The 23,666-nt window shown below is 38.1% G+C and overlaps 1 protein-coding gene across 1 annotated transcript in view; it reads right to left on the bottom strand.

The window, feature by feature from the left end:
* Window positions 1-1,460: 1,460 nt before the first annotated feature.
* Window positions 1,461-23,666, bottom strand: part of EDEM3 (ER degradation enhancing alpha-mannosidase like protein 3) — a 31,194-nt gene continuing 8,988 nt past the window's right edge. Inside the window, exons 4-20 of the mRNA XM_035537400.2 lie at window positions 23,471-23,510; window positions 21,955-22,067; window positions 21,055-21,208; window positions 19,743-19,877; window positions 18,032-18,137; window positions 17,337-17,434; window positions 15,895-16,020; window positions 15,252-15,335; window positions 13,677-13,760; window positions 12,994-13,118; window positions 12,307-12,472; window positions 7,984-8,138; window positions 7,046-7,199; window positions 6,233-6,427; window positions 5,288-5,453; window positions 4,593-4,778; window positions 1,461-3,045 (exon numbers count right to left, since the gene is read on the bottom strand). Of these exons, the coding sequence (XP_035393293.1) occupies window positions 2,642-3,045; window positions 4,593-4,778; window positions 5,288-5,453; window positions 6,233-6,427; window positions 7,046-7,199; window positions 7,984-8,138; window positions 12,307-12,472; window positions 12,994-13,118; window positions 13,677-13,760; window positions 15,252-15,335; window positions 15,895-16,020; window positions 17,337-17,434; window positions 18,032-18,137; window positions 19,743-19,877; window positions 21,055-21,208; window positions 21,955-22,067; window positions 23,471-23,510 (2,491 nt within the window). The 3' untranslated portion in view covers window positions 1,461-2,641. The remainder of the gene's footprint in view (window positions 3,046-4,592; window positions 4,779-5,287; window positions 5,454-6,232; window positions 6,428-7,045; window positions 7,200-7,983; window positions 8,139-12,306; window positions 12,473-12,993; window positions 13,119-13,676; window positions 13,761-15,251; window positions 15,336-15,894; window positions 16,021-17,336; window positions 17,435-18,031; window positions 18,138-19,742; window positions 19,878-21,054; window positions 21,209-21,954; window positions 22,068-23,470; window positions 23,511-23,666) is intronic.

Raw genomic sequence — 23,666 nt, 5'->3', positions numbered from 1 at the left:
AGGTTAAATACAGCTTATTTCCTCATAAGGAAACACAAAGTAAAAATAACCTGAACAAAACTGTCCCCTCTTCCCCCCCCCCCCCAATTTACTCTTCTTTCCCAAAAGGCCAACTTTACCCAGTTCAGTTCTGTAAACCAAGCATGAACCCCACCTGTGAAACGTGGCTATGGCTCTCATGATCATTTCCAAGTGAAAGTAAAACAAACTTAAACAACAACAACGACAAAAATCAATCCAGAAGGAAGGGGGCAACAGTTATCTGAGGTAGGCCACCACCAAACCCATGCTTCAAACCTATACTGAGCTCCGGGATTACGCAGAATCCCTTGAAACGAGAGAGGTTTCCTTCCTTAACCGCTTCATCCACACCTGTGATTAACCACGAGCTTGTGGTGGCAAGGAGAAGTTAATCTTTTAGTAAAATTTTACAACTACACCTAAATTTTCTGCAGGTTAAAAAAAAAAAGATAAGCTTAAGTTGCAATATTGACAGTCTTAACATAATGACTGGAGGACCTCTATGCCTATAAAAAATAATTTTATTTTCACCAAAAGAACTAATGAGGACGTAGTCCACACCGAAGAGCACAAGAACGCAAGTGCTCCTTTGTGGCACCAAGCACTGGCAGACCAAAGGAGTCACAGCCAGGCAAAGGCCCGTGACCGGCACCAGGCGCTCTCAGTGCCATAGCTGCCTGCCCCGGGCCGTGTGGTTTCGAGCCCTGGCGCTGCCAGGGGAGCGCTGCGTCTGGCGCAGAGCGGGGCTCTGAGTAACAAAGGACACTTAACAGGCTCCCATGGTCAAACTCCCTACATGAAGAAACCCACATAAAAAAAAAAAAAAACCTCAACTGAAAAACCTCAGCTGCTGCAAACCCTACTCACTCAGTTCAAGCCTCCATAGTTAGCTGTGCAAAGGAATAACTACATTTGAAAGCTAATTTATTTTAAAAGGACACTTATTCACTACTCCGCTACTGCTTCATTTCCTCCTCCAAATTACCTCCTACTCTAATGATTTAAAGTTATTGTTCAATTTACAGATAGTATTCCAACTGACTGTCATGCTCTCAAAAGGTGCCTGTGCATCTTGAACCTGTTGAAAGCAAGTGTCAAGTATACATGTATACAACATTTGCCTGGGATTTCTCCATTCATACTGTACATTAGTATACATAAATAAATACAGTATGGCTGTACTAATTAACAGTTGCATATTCAGCACGCATAATTTCACCAGCTAAATGAAAGGCGCACTTCAGATTTGGGCAGTTTTTAAAAAATCCATTGTAAAGATTAATATAAACTTCATTTCTAGCCTGGTGCAGCATACAGGCAGTGTTAGTTTATTCTTTGATATAAAACAATTCTTTGAGCCATGATTTTCTAACAAGCAGTTTATCTAAATCAACTTAATTAGCTTTTGGCAGTTTCTTTGGACACAGTCAAAACATCTCAGCTGTTTAAGCAGCCCCATTTTTATTTAAATAATGCTTTTCATAATAGGGATAACAAATTAGGACCCACACTTATCTGTAACAAACTCCCAAAGCCCAGAGTAACATACCAGTCATTCTCACAATTCACACCACTATACTTTGAACTATGGACCCAACAGCCAGAACTGTCGCACTTCACCACTGGTACTGGCCTCATTGCCTTAAGTATCACACATATCGAAGTTGCATATAAAAATGACAATGAAGTCAAGCTGTTAGAATAAAAATTGTAGAAAAAGGAAGTTTTGTTATAGCTGATCTAATTCTGTTTAGTATCCTTTCAGAGACTATTGCCAGTTTAAACCGTCTCAGGGTAGATTGGGTTTTTCAACCTGGAAGGCCAAAGGAAATGCCTGTACTCAACATCTGCCCCATCCACCTTACCTCCATCTCAAACACAGCTTTCATAGCACACTTCGAACCTTTACCTGTTAGATCCCAAATGAGCAGGGCTGTCTTCGTTTCCCTGATGGAACCTGCTCACAAAGCACACGCTGCCTTCAGTTTATATAGTTTCACTAGTTGAAAGTAAAGCAGAAGGAAAAACTCACAAGTCATCTTGGTCATTCTTCATGGTAACAGATGGAAGGAGCGATGAGCAACACTACTGTGTCTCAGTATGATATGTCAGAACAAAATCAAACTGCTTCTACCAGTGTCTTAAAGACAACAACCGGAAATGATTTCACCTGCTGCTAGCAATGAAGGCTTTCAACTGAGTAGAGATCAGTGAAACTGCACCTTCACTCCAACCGAACAGTGGCTGGCCTACAGCAAGTGCTCCCGCCCAAACCGTTGATGTGGTATGTTAGCCCCACTGCGTTTAACTTTTGCTTTCCAGAGGCCAAAGCGTGTGATCCCTTGGCACCTGGAAGGCAGAAGATGGGCTCGTTCCCTGACGAGCCTCCTGGGGTAATAGCACCACGCAGTGGAGCCATACGAATGCTTCAATTGCACGTTCCCATTTTTAAACAGGAAAAAATCAAAACAAAAGAGTGTGTGCTGGATTTATATAATAATTTCCAGGTGACACCTGGTTGCTCATCACAATACTGAATGTTTTCTAGTTCTCAGACATCAGGGCCTCACTTCTACCCAAAGAGTTCTCCATTTGTTTACTAACAAGTCATTATTACAAGTCATAGTTCATCCTTTTCCATCATTTCAAATGCTTCTATATCTTCATTCCAGTCTGCTAATATGGATTCCATAGGTTGGACTTTATTATCCCAGTTAACTTTGGAGTTTGACTCTGTCTCGGTCTTTTGTTCCTGAGGCTGGTTATCCCCTTGCATACATGCTGGCTCTGGAGTACTAGCCTCATCAGTTCCAGGGGTGTAGGAGTCCTGATCTGAAATGGAAACGCTGTCACTGTCTGCATGAGCAGGAGACAAAGAATCAGGGTCAGTGACATCGGAGCTTTCTCCTTCCGGTTCCTCACTGACCGCAACAACATCCTGAGATGCTGAAGAAGCTTCTTCAGAATTTTGTTTATGTGAATCATTTTCAGATAATTTCTGGTCCATATTCTCCATTTCCAAGTCTTTGAGAGGGGAAGAGAAAGAAAAGGTATTTTGAAAAAAATAGAAAGGTAGCATTTTATTATAAAATTCAAAAGCAAGATCACTTCCTTTGACCTTATTACTTAAGGAAGCGCAAACTTTCCGTTGATATGAAAACTTAATGCTACTAAGGAATGTATTTTACAGAGGTAAGGGAGGGAAAACATTTAATCATTAGAAAGGGCAAGCAGTCTAGTGAGATCAGTTTTGGTTTCCAAAACCTGAATCGTGATTTCTGGGCCAGTGCTAGTTGCCTAGACTAGCACTTCGTAGTTCCCTTCCAGACTTCAGCAAATACTTTAGCATCCACTGTGTGCGCTGAACTTTAATGATGGGTTTGAAAGCACTCCCAGATCCACCACGATGCCACATGTGAGGAAGTGGGAGATGCAGAGTTATACCAGCTTACTAACCTACGAACTAAAGAGAGTGAAAGCCTCCCTCCTCATAGTTCCACTCAAAACAACACTGATGTGTCTAGCACTGATTTAGCTTATAAATTTCCAGCAGCTGTCTGAATTTAACCACACAAATTTCTTGTAACTAGTGTACAAGATGCTATTATTTCAAGACCTCTAGGGAGTTTAACTGTATATGCCATTTTTAATACAGGATACTTACTGCTATCAATAATGTAGTTTGGAATCGTTTTACCTTTAAAGATTGTTGCTGGGATTCCAAACGAAAGCACAAGGAGGAGGGAAGAAACAAATATGCATTACAAATTCTCAAATGCAGAACTATCTTCTGTGTTTAGTAGTTTGTTAGACCAGCTTAACCATAGTTACAGACAAGAAGAATTTGTAAGCAGCTATGAAAAAAATAGTATTGGAGCTTTCAGAATATCACCTTTGCAAATGGGCAGAAAATAAATGCTGTCACTAGTTTACTAGAGACACTAGCTCTTCACATACTCTGCTCAGATAAAGCAATACTACCAGGAAAGCTTGCAAAAGGAAAACACAGAAATTTCTGCCGTACACAAATGTTATAATTTGATATGTACTAGCTTGCAATTTTCTTGTATTATAAATGCAAAAACTGAAAAGCACCTGAGGTCAGCAACCTTATTTCGCATGATAACCACTTTTGCTTTGACAGGCAAAGCAGTTATAATAGCTGTCTCTTTCCTTTTGGGTTCCAAGAATGTCACTGGGGAGCTACGCTTACAATGTAGGGCACTGAAAACACTTGTGCTATTTCTGATACTACTTCAAAGCAGATCATGACAAAAAGGGTTCAAAAGGAACCCAAAGGACTGTATTGTCTCATTAGTTAAACTGACATTTAACTTATGAACAGCATTTCTGGATGTTAACTTGGGGGTGCAGGGAGGGAGGCCCTCAGATAATGGCTTTCATATAACAAAACTAATACTAAGATCGAACAGAAAACTAACATTACCAAATAACCTTTGCACCTTTAATATTGCACCTCTGGGTAGCAATAGAAATCACTCTCAGACATTTCACATCATTCAATGACACAGCTAGAAGTTACTTCTGTATAAAAACACCTTTGAATTTACCTCTGTCTTTTGCTTTGTCAGAAAGGAGCACCTCCACTGCCTCGTATTCCCGGATTGCATCCAGTATAATATTTCCTTCCTTGTTGAAGAGGAAGAGCATGGGGATTGTGATATCATCTGTATTCTTTCCATCACCAGCCATTTGGAAGAGAGGAGCTGTGTCACTGCTGCTTCCTTCATTGTCATCTAGCCAGACACACAGAAGAAAAAGCTAGCAAACCCTTCTGGTAGATAAACAGACTACAACTTCAAAGTTCAGCAGACTTTTTGAGCAGCTTCCTACAGCTTCCTACTGCCCAGTCAGTTAAGGACTCCTCGCAGATAATAGTAAATCAGGTGCAAAAAGCAAAAAAACCCAACAACTTGTGTACTTGTACTCCTTACCATTTTTTCATTTACTTCGTACCTTAAGTCTGCCTCAATAGTTACTAGATAGCATTATTCCAACACTCAGTGATCTTTAAAATAACAACTTTACTCTGTAAAACCAGAGACAATCACCCATCATGCTTGGTTTGGTTACACTTCATGCACAAACAGACATAAGCAAAACATTTCTTTGTCTTCTGAAAGCACAGTTTGTGTTGGAATACCATCATTTCAGCGAGTTTAGCAGCTTCTTGTCAGCTTTCCAATATAATCAAATCTGTAAAATACAGGTTACATTTATACAAATGAATTAAAATCTTATTTACCAATAACAATGCCTCCTATTGCTCCAGCTTTTTGAATGTTTCGTGCCTTTTCAGCAAACATACACTGGCCTCTTTGCATCAAGGCAATTTTTTCTTTCACTGCCTCAGGATTAGTGATCTCTGAACAACCATTATATGGCTTAATGGTCACAACAAATCCTCTTGTCTGTGTGGAAAAACAAAACCAAAAACGAAGCAAGAGAGAATTAGAGCAGTACGCTCAAGCTTGCAAAAGATTCCTGAGCTTTTTAGTTTTTTTTCTTCCAGTTAATATAATGCATTTAGTATCTTCTGTCAGCACAGGTAATCTTCACACCCTGGACCTTGAAATAAGCAGCAAAGAACTGCCACGTGAAAACCTAATTCTTATATTCATATTTTGTCTGTACCCGTGAACTATCGTCTCTGGAAAATTTTCTTCTGTGAACTGGCAGTCTGGGACTCATCTGTTGGGCTGTATCTTGCCCAACAAAGTCATGCGGTTTTCCTGCTGCTTCTAATACGAACCACTGACTCTGGTATTTTCCTCTTCCATCTAGATACAGGCCTTTATGAAAGCTTATGAAAACAATAGCCTACTCTAAAAGGGCTTCTGTGAAATCACGGCTGACATATTAGGAAAACCATCCCTTATAACTGAGCACCTCTTGAGAAATGCACTGCGAATTATATGAATTTGTTTCAAAGTCATACTATGCATGTATATTAAGTCCTCAATCATGACTGATGGCTCAAGAGCAGAACACAGGCTACAGACCGATAAGCCACTCATCTAAAAAAAATGCGTTGTCTTGCTGCACCCTTGTCATTTTAACCCCTGTAATTAATTAATCACACTCTACCTAGCTACCCTGAAACAGTATCAATATTGTAAAATTTAGGCTTCAGCAATATGGAAAGTAACAGAAAGCACTGTAAAACAGATCCCAGATACATCTTACACACCCCTGATTTGTGTTTGGATAAATCCATCCCAAATTGTGCTGGTCCCGCAGTCAAGACCACCCTGCCAAAGAATGGATGGGAAACAATCTGAACAGCACGAGGAGGTAGCTGTTGCTCTTTCTGTTGCTGACTGGAGAGTTCAATCATTTCCTGCATGAACCGTAAGCCATCTTCAGCATCAAGTGAGCTTGCTGCCTAAAGAGTAAAGATATAATAAAGTTTCGAAATAATAAAGTTTCATCCTAAATGTCTGACAAACTTGGAGAAAAAAAAATGAAAGTTAGCTTTGCTTGGGCCACCATTTACATCGCATATGTTAGTACTTTAATGGTTCAGAATAATGCTCTGTTTTTATATCAGTTTCCTCACAAAACAGCACTGTTGGCAAACATTCAATGCTACAAAGATTTTAAGATACAGAGTGGATGCTCTTGGCACTTATTCACCATTTCAAAACTGGAATTTAACTTTTTAGCAATTTCACCACACTGCAGACTAAAAATCTGTGAATAATTAGAACTCCTAAATGAATAGAAATACCTAACATTGAAAACTTTGTATTTTCAGATAAGACCCTATTAACTACATTACTTGGGCATGAAAAGCCTCCATCTAATTTAATGGAAGATTAGTTAAAAGTGTTACTGACAAAATATTAACAGCATATAAACCTGCTAAATACAGCTGCACATCCACCTCATGCGCTCCCTCCCCTTTCCAGTCAGTCTGTCCCTCCTGAACCTCAAAATGTTAAATATCATAGCTAGTACGATTTTACTAGAAGTTTTCAAAAGAGGTACTGTTGGGCCTTACTTGCACTGCATGCTGTACTAATTGTACTCTTCCATCTTTGAGATGAATCAAGCTGACTCCCATCTTCTTCAGTATCTCCAAATGCTCAGGATTACTGGCCATGAAATCTCTGGCTCTCAATGGTGGTTTTGGTCCACTTCCCAAACTCTCCTCTCTGACAAAAGATATCAGAAATCAAAGCTTTATAAAAAGAAAAAAGATTATTCTTGAAACATAACTCTCATACAACTTCCACAGGTTATTCCTACCACCACAAGATTACAATTTTTTGGAATAAAGTTGAGCACACATTTCAACAGAGAACTTCTCAGACTTTTTTAGAAGCTGCCTATATTCTTGATGATTTTGTACTGCGACAAAGAACACAAGATGTTGATAACACGAACCTATCACATGCTGCCTCTCATTTCTAAGTAGTCTTTGTAATTGTAAGACCGATTAAAAACATTTTTGCTAACAATTGCTACTCAGTTTTTTACTCATGAAGCACAAATATCACAGAGATGGTCAGAAGGATAAACAACTTCAATTTCAGACTGACCTAAACTCTTCAAAATATCTGAAATTATGTACAGCAACATTATTTTCTTACTACAGAAAAGAGTTTCAGGACTGTTCAAGAAACCACAGGAATTAATTTTATAAATTCAGAAGATGTATTTCCTGTAATACGTGGGCTACAATTTCCATTTGGAGTATATGGCTCATTAAACTCCTTTTGCTCTGAAACATCCACTAATTCCTGATGGAAATGAACAAAGCATTGCCGATGAGGCCAGACAAAACTAGTTTTTCCCAAAGCTAGCCTCTCCATTCCAAAAAGACTATAAGCTCAAGGTCAGCAAGCTCCAGTAGACCTCCTATTTCTCCTCCCACGCATAACAGACATTATTCCTGTCATTCCTACAGTAACAAAAGACAGAAGATATTCATCTTACGCTCTGGAAATACCCCTAGGACAGCTCTTATCCACCACATTTTTCAAAGGTTCACGAATACTCTGAGCAAACATTGGGTCATTTGGGAAAAGGATCTGGGTGTTCGGACAGGTCCAGTCAAAATTACTGTCATCCAGCTCTGTGTATTCTGTAGTCTAAAATGAAAGATACAGATCACCTATTAAAAACGCAGGTTACATTTTTATAAGAAGAAAATCAACAAACAGGCCTACCCTTAAGTCATCAGTGTGCTCAGGACACACAGCAGTTGAATGCAATAAATGTCCTACAACCACACAGTTTCCAGAAATAAGACACGCATAGTTCTTCTGTGCCTCACCATGCAATGATAAAAAGTAATCAGTGCACCACAAGCCCTTTTTAGGCATAAAGGCATTGTTTCCAATTTGTAATCTGCCAATCTTGCATTCAGTTTCTAGAACTGTTTTGCACAGTTACTTGTCTACCAGCACACAGTATTTCTCAAGCCTGCTCATGACATATCTAGTGTCCCCGTACCTTCACAAGCTTGACAACTTGAGGAAGTAATTACAATTTCTTTGTTATTGCCTTGATGCCATCTGAAGCAGCTGCAGGCTTTAAGCAATTCTTATTTGAGATTACTAACAATGTCACATCTTTCCTTTGGGTAAAAAAAAAAATCTACAAAATATTGTAGGAGATCAACTTCGTTCATAAAATACCACAATAGCCATGCATCGTAAAGTTAAACGCATGTTTATAAAGAATATTACAAAAGGAAAACCAGGGGCTTCTTGAAAACTTTTTTATGAACAAAAGATTCTCCTCATCAGGAATTATATAGACTTGTAAGCTTGTGAAGGGGCAAGGATGTATCTATATATAATTCTAGCATTCTATATTTTCAGAAAAGATGACAGTTAACGTTTGCACAAATCACTGTTTTGTTACATGAAATCATGTAGAGCGTGTGTACAGTGGAAAAACAGGAGCCATATTTAGTCTCCACTTTGTTTCTTTGCACTGTTTGCAAATAACACATTGGATAACTGGCAAGTTAATTTTCCCACCTATAAAAATTAAGGTAGTATTTATTTACTTACAAAAAACAACACTGTTTACAATGTATTAGCTAATTAAAAACATCTATTTAAAGGCTTCCTAAAATAAAAATAAAAAAGATCTAAAAGGCTATTAGCTTACTGGAATCAACACTTTCAAGTATCTCTGCTCTTGGTGTGACCAACGGTAGTCACGTCACTTCAGAAAGGTTTACAGTACATTGCATGTTCCAGCATAGTACGGTACGACCCTTCCTGTTTACAAGAATAAATACAAACAGGATGTTGGCTTGCTACTACCAACTATCTCATAGACGTTTCAGCTCACTGTGTTTACATTAAAAATATGTTTACACATTCTATTTTTCCTATCCATTTTTTTCCACGTTAGCTGAATTCCATTAAAAAGTAACACAGCTTCACAGCCTTTTAGCCCCTTCATGGAGTTGCTGAGGCCAGCAGGGCCCCCCCCAGCTGGTGCCCAGCCCCACATCCAGGTGGCTCTGGAAGCCCCCCAAGGAGGAGTCCCCACAGCCCCTGTGGGCAGCCTGTGACAGGACTTCAGCACCCACCCAGCCCTGATATGCTGCCTGAGGGGCTCCAGGCTGGGCCCTGCCTCTGCGCACCGCTGGCAGCAGCCTGGCTCCATCCTCTCCACAGCTCCCTGCAGGTAGTTAGAGAGATGGACATCAGGAAGAGGTTCTTCACTGAGAGGGTGGTCGCGCACTGAAACAGGCTCCCCAGGGACGCAGTCACAGCACCAAGCCTGTCAGAGTTTAAGAAGTGTTTGGACTGTTCTCTCAGTCATATGGTCTGAATTTTTGGGTAGGCCTGTGTGGTGCCTGGAGTTGGACTCAATGATCCTTATGGGTCCCTTCCAACTTGGGATGTTTTATGATTCTATGGATGAGCTCCCCCTGAGCCTCCACTTCTCCAGGCTGGGCAATCCCAGCTCCCTCAGCCTCTCCTCACTGGACAGTCTTCATCATCTTGGTGGCCCTACATTTGACTCTTCCCAGAGTGTCCAGGTCTCTCTTGCACAGAACTGGGCAGGGTACTCCAGGTGCAGCCTCACCAGTGCCATGCAGAGCAGATCACCTCTCTTAACCTGCTGGCAATACTCTGCCTAATACAGCCAAGAATACCGTTAGCTTGCTTGGCAGCAAGGGCACACTGCTGAGTCGTTCAACCTGGTGTCACAGCCGGGACCCCTAGGTCCATTTCTGCAGCACTACCTTCCAGCTCGGCGGCCGCAGCATGTCCTGGTACCTGGGGCTGTTCCTCCCCAAGTGCAGGACACTGCAATTCTCCTTGCTGAACTTCAGGAGGTTCTTGTCAGCCCACCTTTCCAGCCTGTTATGGTCCCTCTGGATGGCAGCACGGCCCTTGGCGAGTCAGCCACTCTCCCCAGTTTTGCATCATCTGCAGATTTGCTGCAGATGCACCCCAACCATCATCCAGATTGTTAATGAAAATGTTAAACAGGACTGGACCCATGGTGTACTCTGCTTGCACTGACCTCCAACTAGACTGCACCACCCTCCAGGTCCAGCCATTTAGACAATTTTTGATCCTGGTCTGCTCATCTAGCCCATACTTCAACAGCTTCTCTATGAGGATCTTATGGGGGACAGTGTCAAAGGCCTTACTGAAGTCCAAGAAAACAATACCCACTGATCTCTCCTCAGGCTGGTGATTTCAGCCTGACCCTCATCAGGTTGATGATTTCATTATAAAAGCTTATCAGGTTGGTCAAGCATGACTTCGTCTTGGTGAAAACATGCTGGCTCCCAAGGATTTTCTTTTCCTTCATGTGCCTGGAAATAGTTTCCAGGATGAGCTGTTCTATCACCTCCTCAGGGTTCGAGGTAAGGCTGACCAGCCTATAGTTCCCTGGGTCCTCCTTCCTGCCCTTCTGGAAGGCAAGAGTGACAATTGCTTTCCTCCAAACTTTGTGCAGTTCTCCCAGTTGCCAGGATCAATCAAAGATTTATACAGAGTGGCCTCGCAATCACATCTACCAGCTCCCTCAGCGCTCACGGGTGCATCCCATCAGGGCCCGTGAACTTTATGAACGTTCAGTTTGCTTAAGAATTCCCTGACCTGATCCTCTTCCACCAAGGGTACATTTCATGCATGTTGTCAACAACATACTAAATGGAAACTTTCTTAGATTTGTGTTAAGCACATTTGTAATTCAGACTTAACAACGCTTAAGATAATTACATTCAAATAAATTACTCTATCCTCTTCTTTGGCTTTTTACTGAACATTGTCAAGAAGACCACATACATTAGGTCAGCACTTCATAAAAGCATCAGCTGTGAGAATCCTGAGCATCTCAGAAGTAATCACCTTCTCATATTGGGAATGAAAATTATATAAAATGATCTTTAAAAACCTTTGAAGAACTTTGTGCATAATTTGAAAAACGTTGATCACACCACCAACAAAAAAGCAGCAAAAAAACCAGTTACATTAGAGGCATTGAAAAAGTTCGGTAATACATGCTGTCCATTTTAAATCCATTTGCAATTCCTTCACAATCCCTGTTTCCAAAACTCAAAGACAAAAGATGATGTTCAAGAAAAGAACACTTCAAAGAGTGCAGGATATCCACCATCAGGAAACAAACAAAAAAAATCAACCTCATGACACTCATTTATAAATAAACTATACCACGTTATTGAACATAAAAATAAGAGAAGCGTTTCTATGCTTCAAGACACAGCTGTAGTAACATAAGGTATTTTGGAAGGTGAAGATAATTTATAAACACATTTATAGTCTTAAATTTACATAACAGATGCATATCACACAAACTAGAACAATTAAACATCTCAAAAGCTATAACTATCTTGTCAAATTAACCTTGCAGAAGTCTCAAAAATCTTTGAAAATCTGCAAAGGGCCTGTGTAGTAAAATAAGCAACAAAAAGACTTCGGAATATTGTTGCAAATGTTTTAGAAAAATAAAAGAAAATATATGTGAAGATAAAAATATCAAAGCATGTGATTTTAAAATTTATACAACCCAAGACAAAGAGTGATCCTTTTTAAATATCGCTAATAATCCGCAACCTTTTTCTCAAGACTGAGCGGTGCAGAATCTGATTATGGAAACATTATTCAGATGCATGTGACTGTCAGTGTTAATATGATGAAACAGTTCAGACAAAACAGACTGTCAAAACTAGCATACTACAAACTATGATTTTTCTTCCATTTCCTCTCAAAAAAGGAACCGATCTACAGCACCATTAAACCTGACGTTACTTACTGTATTTTTTTTAGAGATGGTTTGGTTTGTAGTGGAAAGCCAAAGTGGTAATAGATGAGCTTCTGTAGTGAATATATAATCTTCTATGTCAAAAATCATGTCTTCCTTATCAGCAAACAGCAGGTAAAGATATTTAAACATTTCAGCCAGAAAGAAAGAGTCCATTCTATGGAAAAAACAAACAAAAAAAAAACAGATGCCCTTTAAGATACACATTGTTCTAAAATGTCAGTAAAAGAAACACTCATATTGCTCCATCTCTGAAGTCTTCATGACTATTATTATTGAACTTTACTCCATTAGAAGAAAACTACATTTGGAATGAAATGATTCAGCATATTCAATACAAAACAGCATTACACAAAAGCAAATATTTTTTTTTTTTTTAGAAACTTCTAGATTTGAAGTATATTTTGTTTGAAAGTAATTAATCTATTGCTCTGAATCTAATGAAAGTGTGCTATAAAATTAAAGGTTATTAAACTAAAAACATTCTTATGTAAAAGAATCTGTAAAACTATGGAAATAGTTTACAGGCTATGACAAATATGGATAATTTCAGACCTGGTTATCAACCTGAAGATGGACAGCTACTCAAAAGTCAATTAACTCAATTTTATCAACAGGGTAAATAGACTTTTTTTCCCCATACAATTTCATAGAAAAAAATACTGCAAAAGCTTTCACCTGTCTTCGTGGCTTCCTGTACGAACGTCCTTCATTGCTGCAAACCCACAGGGTACTCTTGCATACTTGTTTAAGTTTTCAATGAGTGTTTTTCCTACTTCTAGATAGTAAGGGTCTCCAGTAGCCTATTAAAACAACAACAACAAACAACCTTTAGGCATACTCGGACTTCACAATTAGCTGCTTTCATTTTCATGTTGTAATATATTGTTTTCATAGCTTCTTAGATGCCAGTAAGGTCTAATTTATCAATAGGAGCTAAACAGTCACAAATAGGACCTCTGAGGTACAACACGGTCACCTTTTGCAGAAACACAGATAAGCACATGAAAGTATTTACAGAAACCCAAGACATTAGGCGTTACTCTGCAAGGTACAAGTAGCTTTTGTTCTTAAGTCTCTACACGATCTAAGAGATCAGCAAATCCTAAATATCTTTGAAAATATGGGCTTTTGTCACTTAATGACTTTTTTTTTTTTTTTTTTTTTTAAATTCTAGGCATATAAAATTCCTAGAACAATTTTCGATACCAATAATACTTCTGTCCTGTCTATATACAGAACTGGTTCTGGTAGATAAAATAAGCTGGAGATAGGCTACTCATTCCGTAACTGAACTACAATGCCAACAAAATTCTAGATGCAAGAAAAAGCAACCAAAAGAGAAATGAAACTGATCTTACCTTATACAAGAAATAAGTGCTTTCGGCAAATTCAGGCCTTAAAGGATGCTGAGCCCAATGAACTCTGAAGTCTGTTGTGAAAGCCTGAGGAAGAAGAAAAAACAATGCAAGATAAAAACAAACATAGGTTTACTTTGAATTCTCTGTTAACCATATTACAACAGCTGAAGTATACCAGTGGAGGACTGATGCCCAACATCAATTTCAGGAGGCCACAAGAACCTCGTTTTAGTTAGTTCACTTGAGACCAAAACCTAAAACAGTGCTGTAGCACATTTAGTACAAGACAGATTTAAGCTGTGTCAGCACAGGAGTTCTGACATCATCCAGCCTCTTAGAAATGTCCAGCAAGTGGAGTCCCGCAGGGCTTTCAGGAGGCAAAAGGTGCCAGATGAGAATTTGTGCTCCAGCCCCAGGAGGGAACACACAGCCACCCATTGCTCCCACCTGCACCAGCACGCTGCTACAAGCCAACCACAGTCGCCTGGTGCAGGGTTGCCATAGAGAGACCAACCAGAGCTTCAAGAAATACCATTTCTGCAAACATACATACCACCTGACACTTCCAGTGCATTAAATTGTCATTTCAGACTGACAGATTGTAAACAGCTGTTTGACATAAGAAATACCAGAGACCAGAAGTCAGTTATCTAAAAATTTCCTAGTCTGCGTATTCACTCTCAACATGCACTGGCAGAAGTCGCTTCTGTGATGACTTACACACACTACTAGTCTCTAATAGGGTTTAAACCAAGTCTTTGCTGAAGGGGATACAATATCGGCTTAAATACCACTAACAGATCTTTCAAAATCTCCTTTGTGAATACAAAGCACTAAAAAAAAAAAAAAAGAACCACAAAAACCTAAGGAAGAAAATCATGTCATTACAAAAGTACTCAAAAAAATCATTCCGGTGACTGGAGAGCATTTTCTGGTCTCTGTTTCCACAGTAACGTTAACTAAAATATCCTCTCAAAGAAACAAACTAGCACCAGATGAAAGTCAAAATTACCAAGAGTCAGAAGCTCTCTCATAGGTTCTGGGTCATCACAGAATGACATACTTCAACAGGTAAGCAAGATTTTTTGTGCAGAATTAACTCACTCAAAGACTGCACATGCAGTAGCTACAGCCAAGTTCTTGTTCCTACTTTCAGGAACGTTATATGAGATTTCAGAACATTCTCTGAACAATTCAGCCTTCAATTTCCTTCCTTGGGTTAATGAAGATGACTGATTTTTAGCATTAATGCTATTATGTTACTAAGCAGCTACAACCACATGTGTTTATATAAACTTTGCATATTGAAATGAGTCAAAATCAATTTTGAAAGGCTGAAATATAAAGTCTAAGCAACTGTTAGTTATTATTACTGTACTAATTACAGCCTAACTGAAGGAAAAATATTTCGTACCCCTATTGTCATACATGTAGAACTGTAAACTGTGTAAGAATGCTGTGGAAGCATGCCTTTGGTTTTAGTGACACATAACCTACTATTTTTTTCAAATGTATGTCTGATACTGCTCAATGTAAGGTAAGAATCAATTTACATGATAAAAAAAACTACCTTACCTCAGGAAGAAAGTTATGCTTTTTTATAACCTGATACAGCATCTCATGAGTTTCAATAGCAGGTCGAATATCGCCCTTCAACACCTAAAATTCAATAATAAAATTAACACAAACTTACCACGCATACAAATAATATTCAAAGTTAGGCACACTTGCTGTGTAAAGCCACACACGAATTTCTACATTCCCAGCAGATACACATTGTATTACCTTATTTCAGAGTACGTCACAGATATTTCATAAGAGCTTTTTAAGCAAAATCAGTGAGGTCATTAAGACTACTGCCTGTGTAGAGAAACAATCACTACCATTTACAGATAAGCGTGGTGGAAACGTGATTTAGTTCATCTTAAAGGTGTAACTTGCACACAAGCTAGAAAACCTGTCTCTAGATTATTGAAAAGTCAGCTTAATTCAAGTGTTTTCATGACTAGGAGTGAAGGAAGTGAATCATATGAACATACTTTTCTGGATGCAAGTCAACCTGCATCATAGCATATAAATAAAAGGAGTGAGTACAGAAATTCCAAATGAATTTTTTTGAAAACCAAGTTACTAAGCTTGACTTGTCGATTACATATCCAGTCTATTTAACGGCTTATTACTTATAAAAATTAATCTGCACATGGGTTTTAAACCTTACCTGCAATCCTGGAAAGAAAGCTAGCAGAGAATCCATCCAGGTCCTAGCATTTAGCATTGGTTTATGAATATGAACATCGAGAAGGAGAGGTGGTTGGCTAATGTATCTCATTATGGCATCGTAGTGCTGACAAATAAAATAAATTTGTTATTTTTCTGTTATCAATGTGTTTTACAAGACAGATTTAGATCACGAGCCTATGGCACTCTATTTCAATGAATGGACCAGTACCACACACTCAATCATTATTGCATTTGGCAATACAGAGTAGTTTCTAGCTTGGCAAACCAAAAGGGTACCAGCTATTGCAATGCTCCACAGTACTGTACATGCTATACAAGTCACATTTTCCAAGTAACACACATAAAAAGGTATACTCAAAAGCCATGAGTATACTCAACAAGCAACTATCACAGTTAAAGATTCAGTCTAAACAACAGCACCTTAAGTGCACGCTAAACAAAGCTGAAATTGCTTTCTCTGAATAAAAGAGAATTCAAAGGCAAGTACAACTCAGGAGGAGAAGGGGAAAAGTAGGCTTAAAAAAACCAAAACCAAAGCAACTGGACTTAATTGCTGAAAACAATTTAAAAAACACCTAGCTCACTTGACAGCTTTCTGATTTCCAATCCTATTCTTTTCAAGATAGCTGTCTTACTTGTTTTCAGAAGCACAGAGGGTAAATCATGAGCATGAGCCGAAACAATAGGAAGCACAGTTAACAGATATAATTGAAGATAAATATAATAATGGCGGCTTTAAAAGGTGAGTATATATAAAATAAGCATTACACTTCAAGTTTTGCAACAGGCCTTTAGCTACTGATTTTATCCAATTTAAGTACTGTGTATGATATAAAAGTCATGCTGTATAAATCATTTTATGATATAAAATGTTTTTATTGGACATTGCTATTTTCAAAAGAAAGAATAATCTTTTATGAAAGAATAACAATGCTGACAAAATTACTTAGTAATCTTACATAATAATGTAATCTAATCTTCAGTTTATAAGTATACATAAATGTATACTAGGCCTTGGGATCTGCAAATGCAATGCAAGATTGATCTTGATTTTCAGATCTCCATTGCTTCAGGACAGTTCTTAACAAGAAGCTCTTTTGTTGTTTTTCAGAAATCTTTGCAGCACTACACTCTCAAGGTGATCTTGAAATACAGCTCTCCTCTACTAGAAACACGGTAAAAGGTCCAGGAGAAGATTCCAACCTTCACTGGATGGGGTTAAAATAACTGCTGAGGTGATAGTTCACCCAAGTTTAGCAAAAACTCGCATCAGAAAGAACTCGCATTGCAGACATCCAAAATCTCAGATTCTGCTAAAGATCTCTTCCTAGGCTTCACAGGCTAACAGCTGACTGACAATACAATTAGTCCTACATTAGTCTTACAGGAGGAACAAATCCAAGCAAGGTGTTAACTTACTGTGTTAAATCTTTCCAGGAAACTGTCATCTCCCAGCAAGACATAGGCTTTTAATAAATATTCATAATATGAATCTATTCCTGCTCCAACTCCACTATCTAGAAACAACAGAAAATGAAAAGGTGTTTTTTTGTTTAAGTAACTACATAGTTGTTTTCACATAACTTCATTTTGATTTTAAAGGCTCTTTCAGTAAAAGGAAAAATGGGCTCTAACTAGAATTAAAGCACAGATGGATGCAGATACACAATACTGTTCATCTATACTAAAGGTTTTGCAATATCAATGCACATAATAATATAAACAAACATGCATTTAAGCCAGCTGCACTTTTCTCCTATGAAAATATTCCTACTGACAGCCATATACAAAGAGTCTTATTTATATTTTCACTTTGTATTTATAGTAGAATCTCTCGGAATTTATCCCAAGGCATTCCACTCTCGGTATTAAAGTGAATCAGCGAATGCTTTCTTTACACTGAAAAAAAATAGTTTCTCAACAAAAATACTCTTTTAGAGGAAAGCCAGGCTTCATTTGTTTCTCCAGCTCTCAAGTACGTAATACCACTTGCCTATCCTATTAACATTTTAAAATAGTCTACATAAAGGCAGAGAGGGAAAAGAAACATTAAGATTTTTTCCTTGCCCCAAACCACCTGTAATCACTGATTCTTGAGTAAGAATATCACACACCTTTGCGAACCCAGTCTCCAGTGTGAATATTAATAGTAACGCCCACTAAATTACTGCTGCGCTGCCTCTTTTCCCAAATGAAGTCAAGTGCTTTCCGTGCATACTCCTGTAAAAACAAAAAAAACTCATTAAAGGAAATTGTAACTCATTAAAGGAGACTATAAAGACTGTCTATTCTTTTGTCTATTAAAATTAAGATGCTATGAAGTAGTTTCATGTCTAACAAAACTGTAAAACTCTGTATTAGATTACACACACTTAAGTAGAAGAATGTTTAGCCCACACTTCACATAAATAATTATTCTACTGCTGATTAGAAAGAGCAGTGCTTGTGTACGCAACTATTTGCCAGTATGTTCTTAGGCAAGTCACAAACAATCTTCTACACATTTACTACTGTGAAATGCTGCCTACAGTCAGGACAGCGTAACCTCATTCAAAAATATTTCAAGAAACATAACGGCCTTCTAATCAAAATTGTTATGTCTTTTCAGACACAAATTATACGCATTAGTACACAAATTATACGCATTCTTTACATACATGCGAAGTAACTTGAAGATAACAACACACCCTACAGAAATGGCTCTAGATCACCAACCCCATACACTGGATTTTGGGGGGGGGGGGGGGAGGGGGCAGGGGGGAAGTATGACCAAAACACTAAACAGAGGCTCAGCTTTGCTTTCATGAAATCAAATGCCATATTGAAAGATCACAAAAAATTTTTAACCTGAAAGAGCTTGCTTTATTTAGTATCTTAAAATATATATATATACACACACACATATACACACACACACACACAAACATTTTCATTTATCTTTCTGTTGTCCTTATACCCCTGGATAGGTGTTGTACAACTTCAGTGGAGCTACACTAATTGAGGCACTTTTGAAAATATACTCTTTAATGTACAGCAGAACGCCATGGTACTGATAGTTTTATGATTTTCTTTCTTTATAAAAGGGAGTTATAACTGTTTTACTATTTTAATCTTTCCTGCTTTGTGACAAAGAAAATGGAAAAAATGTCATGAAGATCAGGTTTACCCTAAAAATCCAAAGTAGAATTTTCTTACCATATTAAAAACTTCGGTATTATCTAATAGCAACTGCCATATATTGTCATTGCTTAGTATTCTTCAACTAACTGAATTTCTAAAGAGACTACAAACTGAACTGAGCAAGAGATGCTAAGCAGTAGACAGTAAGTCTCAAAAAAGTGGAAAAAAATTAAAATCAGTGAGCACACCATCTATACAGGCACTAGGAGATAGTTTTAAGAGTGTCAGTAGAATATTTATTACTAGCAGATAGACATGGCAAAATAATTACAAGCATGATTTATTTTTCTTCCTTAAGTTGCATATTGAGGTACAAATATCTCTTGGACCTCAAGGAAAAGGACCACTTTTCTTTTTTCTAGTCCTGACCCCTCTACCCAAAAACTATGCAAATGATATGCTTTAGCTAGAGTCTTCAATATATTTGTTTACTTCTGTATTACTGAAATTGCTTTCAAATAAAATCGGTTCCTGTATGTTCAAAAAAAAAAAGGAATGCTTTTAGAAAAAGCGCACAAACAAATCTGAACACATGCAAACTTCTTGTGCAAAGCAGTCCAGATATGCATCCATTCAAAATTATTTTTTCAAAATTACAGAAAACTAATGAATACCTAATATGAAAAAAGATGATAAAAAACAAACCTCAAATATAGATGTTCCTGTGAATCGGCTTAATGCAGCAAACTCAAGGATCAAGGTACCTGCACAAGCCGTACAGGTGTCAGTTTCTGTTCCTGTTCGTGCTTCTGGATGTCTTACACCAAATTTTAAGTTAACCTAGAGAAAAGTAGAGGTTATTACCTTTATTTTTACTAGCTGTAAGAATTTATACTCCCATGTAGAGAAAATTCATACTCCCATCTGTACAGTAACTAGATCATCTATGCTTTTTCCAAGACAGAAAGATCACTCCCTCTCCTCCTCAACCAATTCGGTTTTGCTCTGCTTCACCATATACTGTCACCTCAAACATGCATATAAAATTTCCAGAATTATCTAAGGCAAAACTGGGACTGGCCCCAAAACCTGTTGCTTGGTTCACTAGACATTTGAATAAAAAGAATACCACCCCAAGAATAAAATTCTAGCATCTTATTAACCTTCAAACCAGAAACTCAACAACATCGGAAGTGCTCGTGGAAATTAAGCTTTGTAGACATCTCAATATTCCTGGCTCCAGGGAATATACCAGGCAGATGGACCTGCTTTTGTACCAGGCACAACATAGCTGTCTGCACTCTAGAGAGGGCCATCTCACCAGAAGACTGAGAAACACTGAACATTTTGAATTAGACATTTTCAGTGGAGCCTGAGTCGTTACTCACAGGAAAGTTTCCAATCAAAGCTACATCCCACAGTATGTAGCAGGAGTATGTGGCGTCAAAGCTACATACTGAATGAATGATATACACAGAATATTTTTCTGTCATTCAGAGAATATGTACCACACTTTGTTTGAATACGGTGACAGATTTTATATTAAATGAATATTTTTAGATTACAGCTTTCCAGTTACATTTGCCCTCTTTAAAAAAAAAAAAATCAGATGTAGACCATGAAGATCAATCAGTTCTGTGCTACATTGCATGTGCTTGCAAGTTGATCTTTCACTGACTGAGAGATATGTACCAAAACAAAAATTACTCTCAGATACCTGATAGTGCCTGTAGGAGCAAGAGATCAGCAGACAGTGATTAGCCAAGATTTCTGCTGTTATTATTTACCCATGACAACGTGTATAAGAATTGGCAGAGCTGGAAATGCAGGGATTCAGAGCATTAAAAGCTGTATTTTAAAAACAGTAGGTAGCATGTACTGGAAACACGCAATTTACAAGTTTCTGATTTTCAGTTTGCTTAAATATACACTTGAAGTCAGAAACTGAGATTAAAATGCAACAACAAAAATTTTCCTTATGGAAATACTTCTCAATTGCAGAAACCACAGAACTTACTCTTGGATAAGGGAGACCACTAGTGGTGTTAAAAGCAGGTAGAAGCTTGTAGCCTAGTTCCTTCGCCATGTGCAGAAGTTCACCATTGTACCACTGCATATGTTCACCTTTTTCTTTCAGCATAATTGCCACCGAATGCCCACCTAGGAGACCTCTAAACACAAGAGAAAATATCCACAGCTCAACAGGTATATCCATCTCACCAGCAATGCAAAAATTTCTATCATGTAAATGACCATACGTAAATAACTGTGCTATGTTCACATGGCTGTAGTTTTCAGAAATGCTTAGCAGATGCAACTCCAACCACAATCAAGATGAGGTGTTGGTAATTTGGAAGCAATTCTTATTGCTTAGGACTCAGCCCCACGTTACAGACAAATCATGGATTCATAAAGAAAAACAGCTTTTCTTGACCAACAAAATTTGGTAAAAGAAACAAATAGCACTTCTAAAACTGCATATAATAGCTTAAAATTAACCTGCTCTGATGCTGCTATGAGCAGGAAGTTGGACTGGAGACCTCCAGAGGTCCCTTCCAACCTGAAATAATTTACTACTCTTAAGTGTTGAAATATTCTCTCTCTTAAATCAAGTACTGAGCAGTGCAACCTTTAAGACTATTTCCATTAAAAAACACTGCTACCTCAGCGCACCCAGGCTTTTTTTAATTACAAAAGCTGCATCTGCAGAAGTCAGATGGAGTCGACTTGATTCAGCACCACTGCATCAATACCTGCCTAGCATTTTAAAACCTTTTTTAGGGCAAGTGTTGAATTATGCTAACTGACAGAGGACCAACTGTTTTAAATGAGGTGAAATAGCACATAAAGGTATGCCTTCAGGACATTTGGCTAAAATGGGGTTTTAAAGAATTTTGAAGACATGAAAGTTACTCACCCAAGGACTCTTATGTTGGTTTCAAAGACAGATACAACTATGTCGTTATCTAAGTTAACATCCTTTATTACTTTTTTTACAGCCTCTTCAAACTCTTTGGTTTTATTTAACACCTGGAATACAAATGTAACCAAACATTTAGGTTCCACCACAGCTAATACAGTCACACTCAGGTGTGGAGGAACAAGAGCAACAGTTTAAAAAAAAATTTCCAGTGTCTTAGACTGATATTCTGGTCCTGCAGAGACATACTCTGATACACTGTGAACAGACATTAGTATTGTTTTTCTCGTGAGACACATGGAAGAGAATCAAAGCTCTATGTAAAGAAAAAGTCACCAACAGTACACCTCAACAAATAGCCAGGGATTTGTTTGTTCCTTCCCCTACTCCCACCCCACAACTTCAGTGCAACAGACTCAGCAGGCTGGATCTGCACTAGCAGGGTAAGTGGTGGCCGGACTGCTGCGGTGCCTCTGATTTCACAGAAGTCTCCTATCCATGGTGTAAGGAGCCATGTCCTGAGCTCAGTGAACAGCCCCAGCAGCCTTCCTCCTCCCAGCAGTTTTCTTCTTTTGCTTGAAGAACAGTCCCAGCATTTCCTACAGATTTTCTTTCACACTGACTTTCTTTTAATCAATCTTCCAGAACTTATGTACCTTTTCCAATTTGTTACCGTAAGTACCTTTAAATCCCACATGTATTAATCCTGCCCTAAGAAAGGAAAAAAATAAATAAACCCTAACAATCCATCTGGGTGTTCATGTAGAGACTGGGAGTAACAGATTCCACATTTTTAACATTTGTGATTCAAAACCAGTCAAGGGTCATCTCACAGCACATCGTAAAAAGAGAACAGCTGTCAGAGGAAGAACATTATACGATTCACACAACAAAGAAGTGCAGTTAAGATTTTCAAAGCTTTAGTGCTGTTTACCAGGAGATATGAATGGCTGAATTTCTAATTTCCAAAATTTATTTTATCATGACAATATATTCCAAAAAGGGATTGAAAACTAATGGAAAGTAGTTTATTAACAACCGGCATCTCTTAAGAGATTCTGGCAACATTTCCTGGCAAATACGTTAAGGGCTGAATTTCTTAAATATACATTTAAATACCTGCAGATTCATCCATGAAACAAGCACATGCAATTTAAAAATAAATAATTCAGTAGATACTAAGAGGTGTTCACTTATGTGTCAGCATGTTGCCATAGATTATAATTGAAAAAATCTCACATACATTTTTGTTAAATTAGAGCACAAGAAAAGACAAAGCATCAGTGAAATGCAGAAGAAGTGTTCCAGCATTCTTCTTGCAATGAATTCTGAACACCATCGTCACAGCACTTGGAAGTTCTTAGAAGCAATAGCCAATTCCAACAGATGGCTAAAGATTAAAGGTGATGAATGATATACATTTTTAGATTCCTTTTTTGCTTAAAAAATGTAAGTCTGAACAGCTGAAGATCATTTTTTGTTTTATAAAAGTTTACCAATAAATTAAACCTACCACAAGAGTGTCCAAGGTATCAATTAAGGTCAGTGAAAACCTATAAAATAAAATTTAAAACAGATTCATTATAGACCTGTATGTTTCAAAATTAAATCATATAATCACATTTAATAGTAACTAAGACCATGGAAGAAACTGAATTGTCACCAGCTACTAAAAAACTGTGCATGTTTAACATCAAAATTAATATCCT

Source organism: Cygnus atratus, chromosome 8 (assembly GCF_013377495.2).
Source record: "Cygnus atratus isolate AKBS03 ecotype Queensland, Australia chromosome 8, CAtr_DNAZoo_HiC_assembly, whole genome shotgun sequence".
NCBI classification, from domain to species: Eukaryota; Metazoa; Chordata; class Aves; order Anseriformes; family Anatidae; genus Cygnus; species Cygnus atratus.
This window is presented reverse-complemented; position numbering and strand designations above follow the sequence as displayed.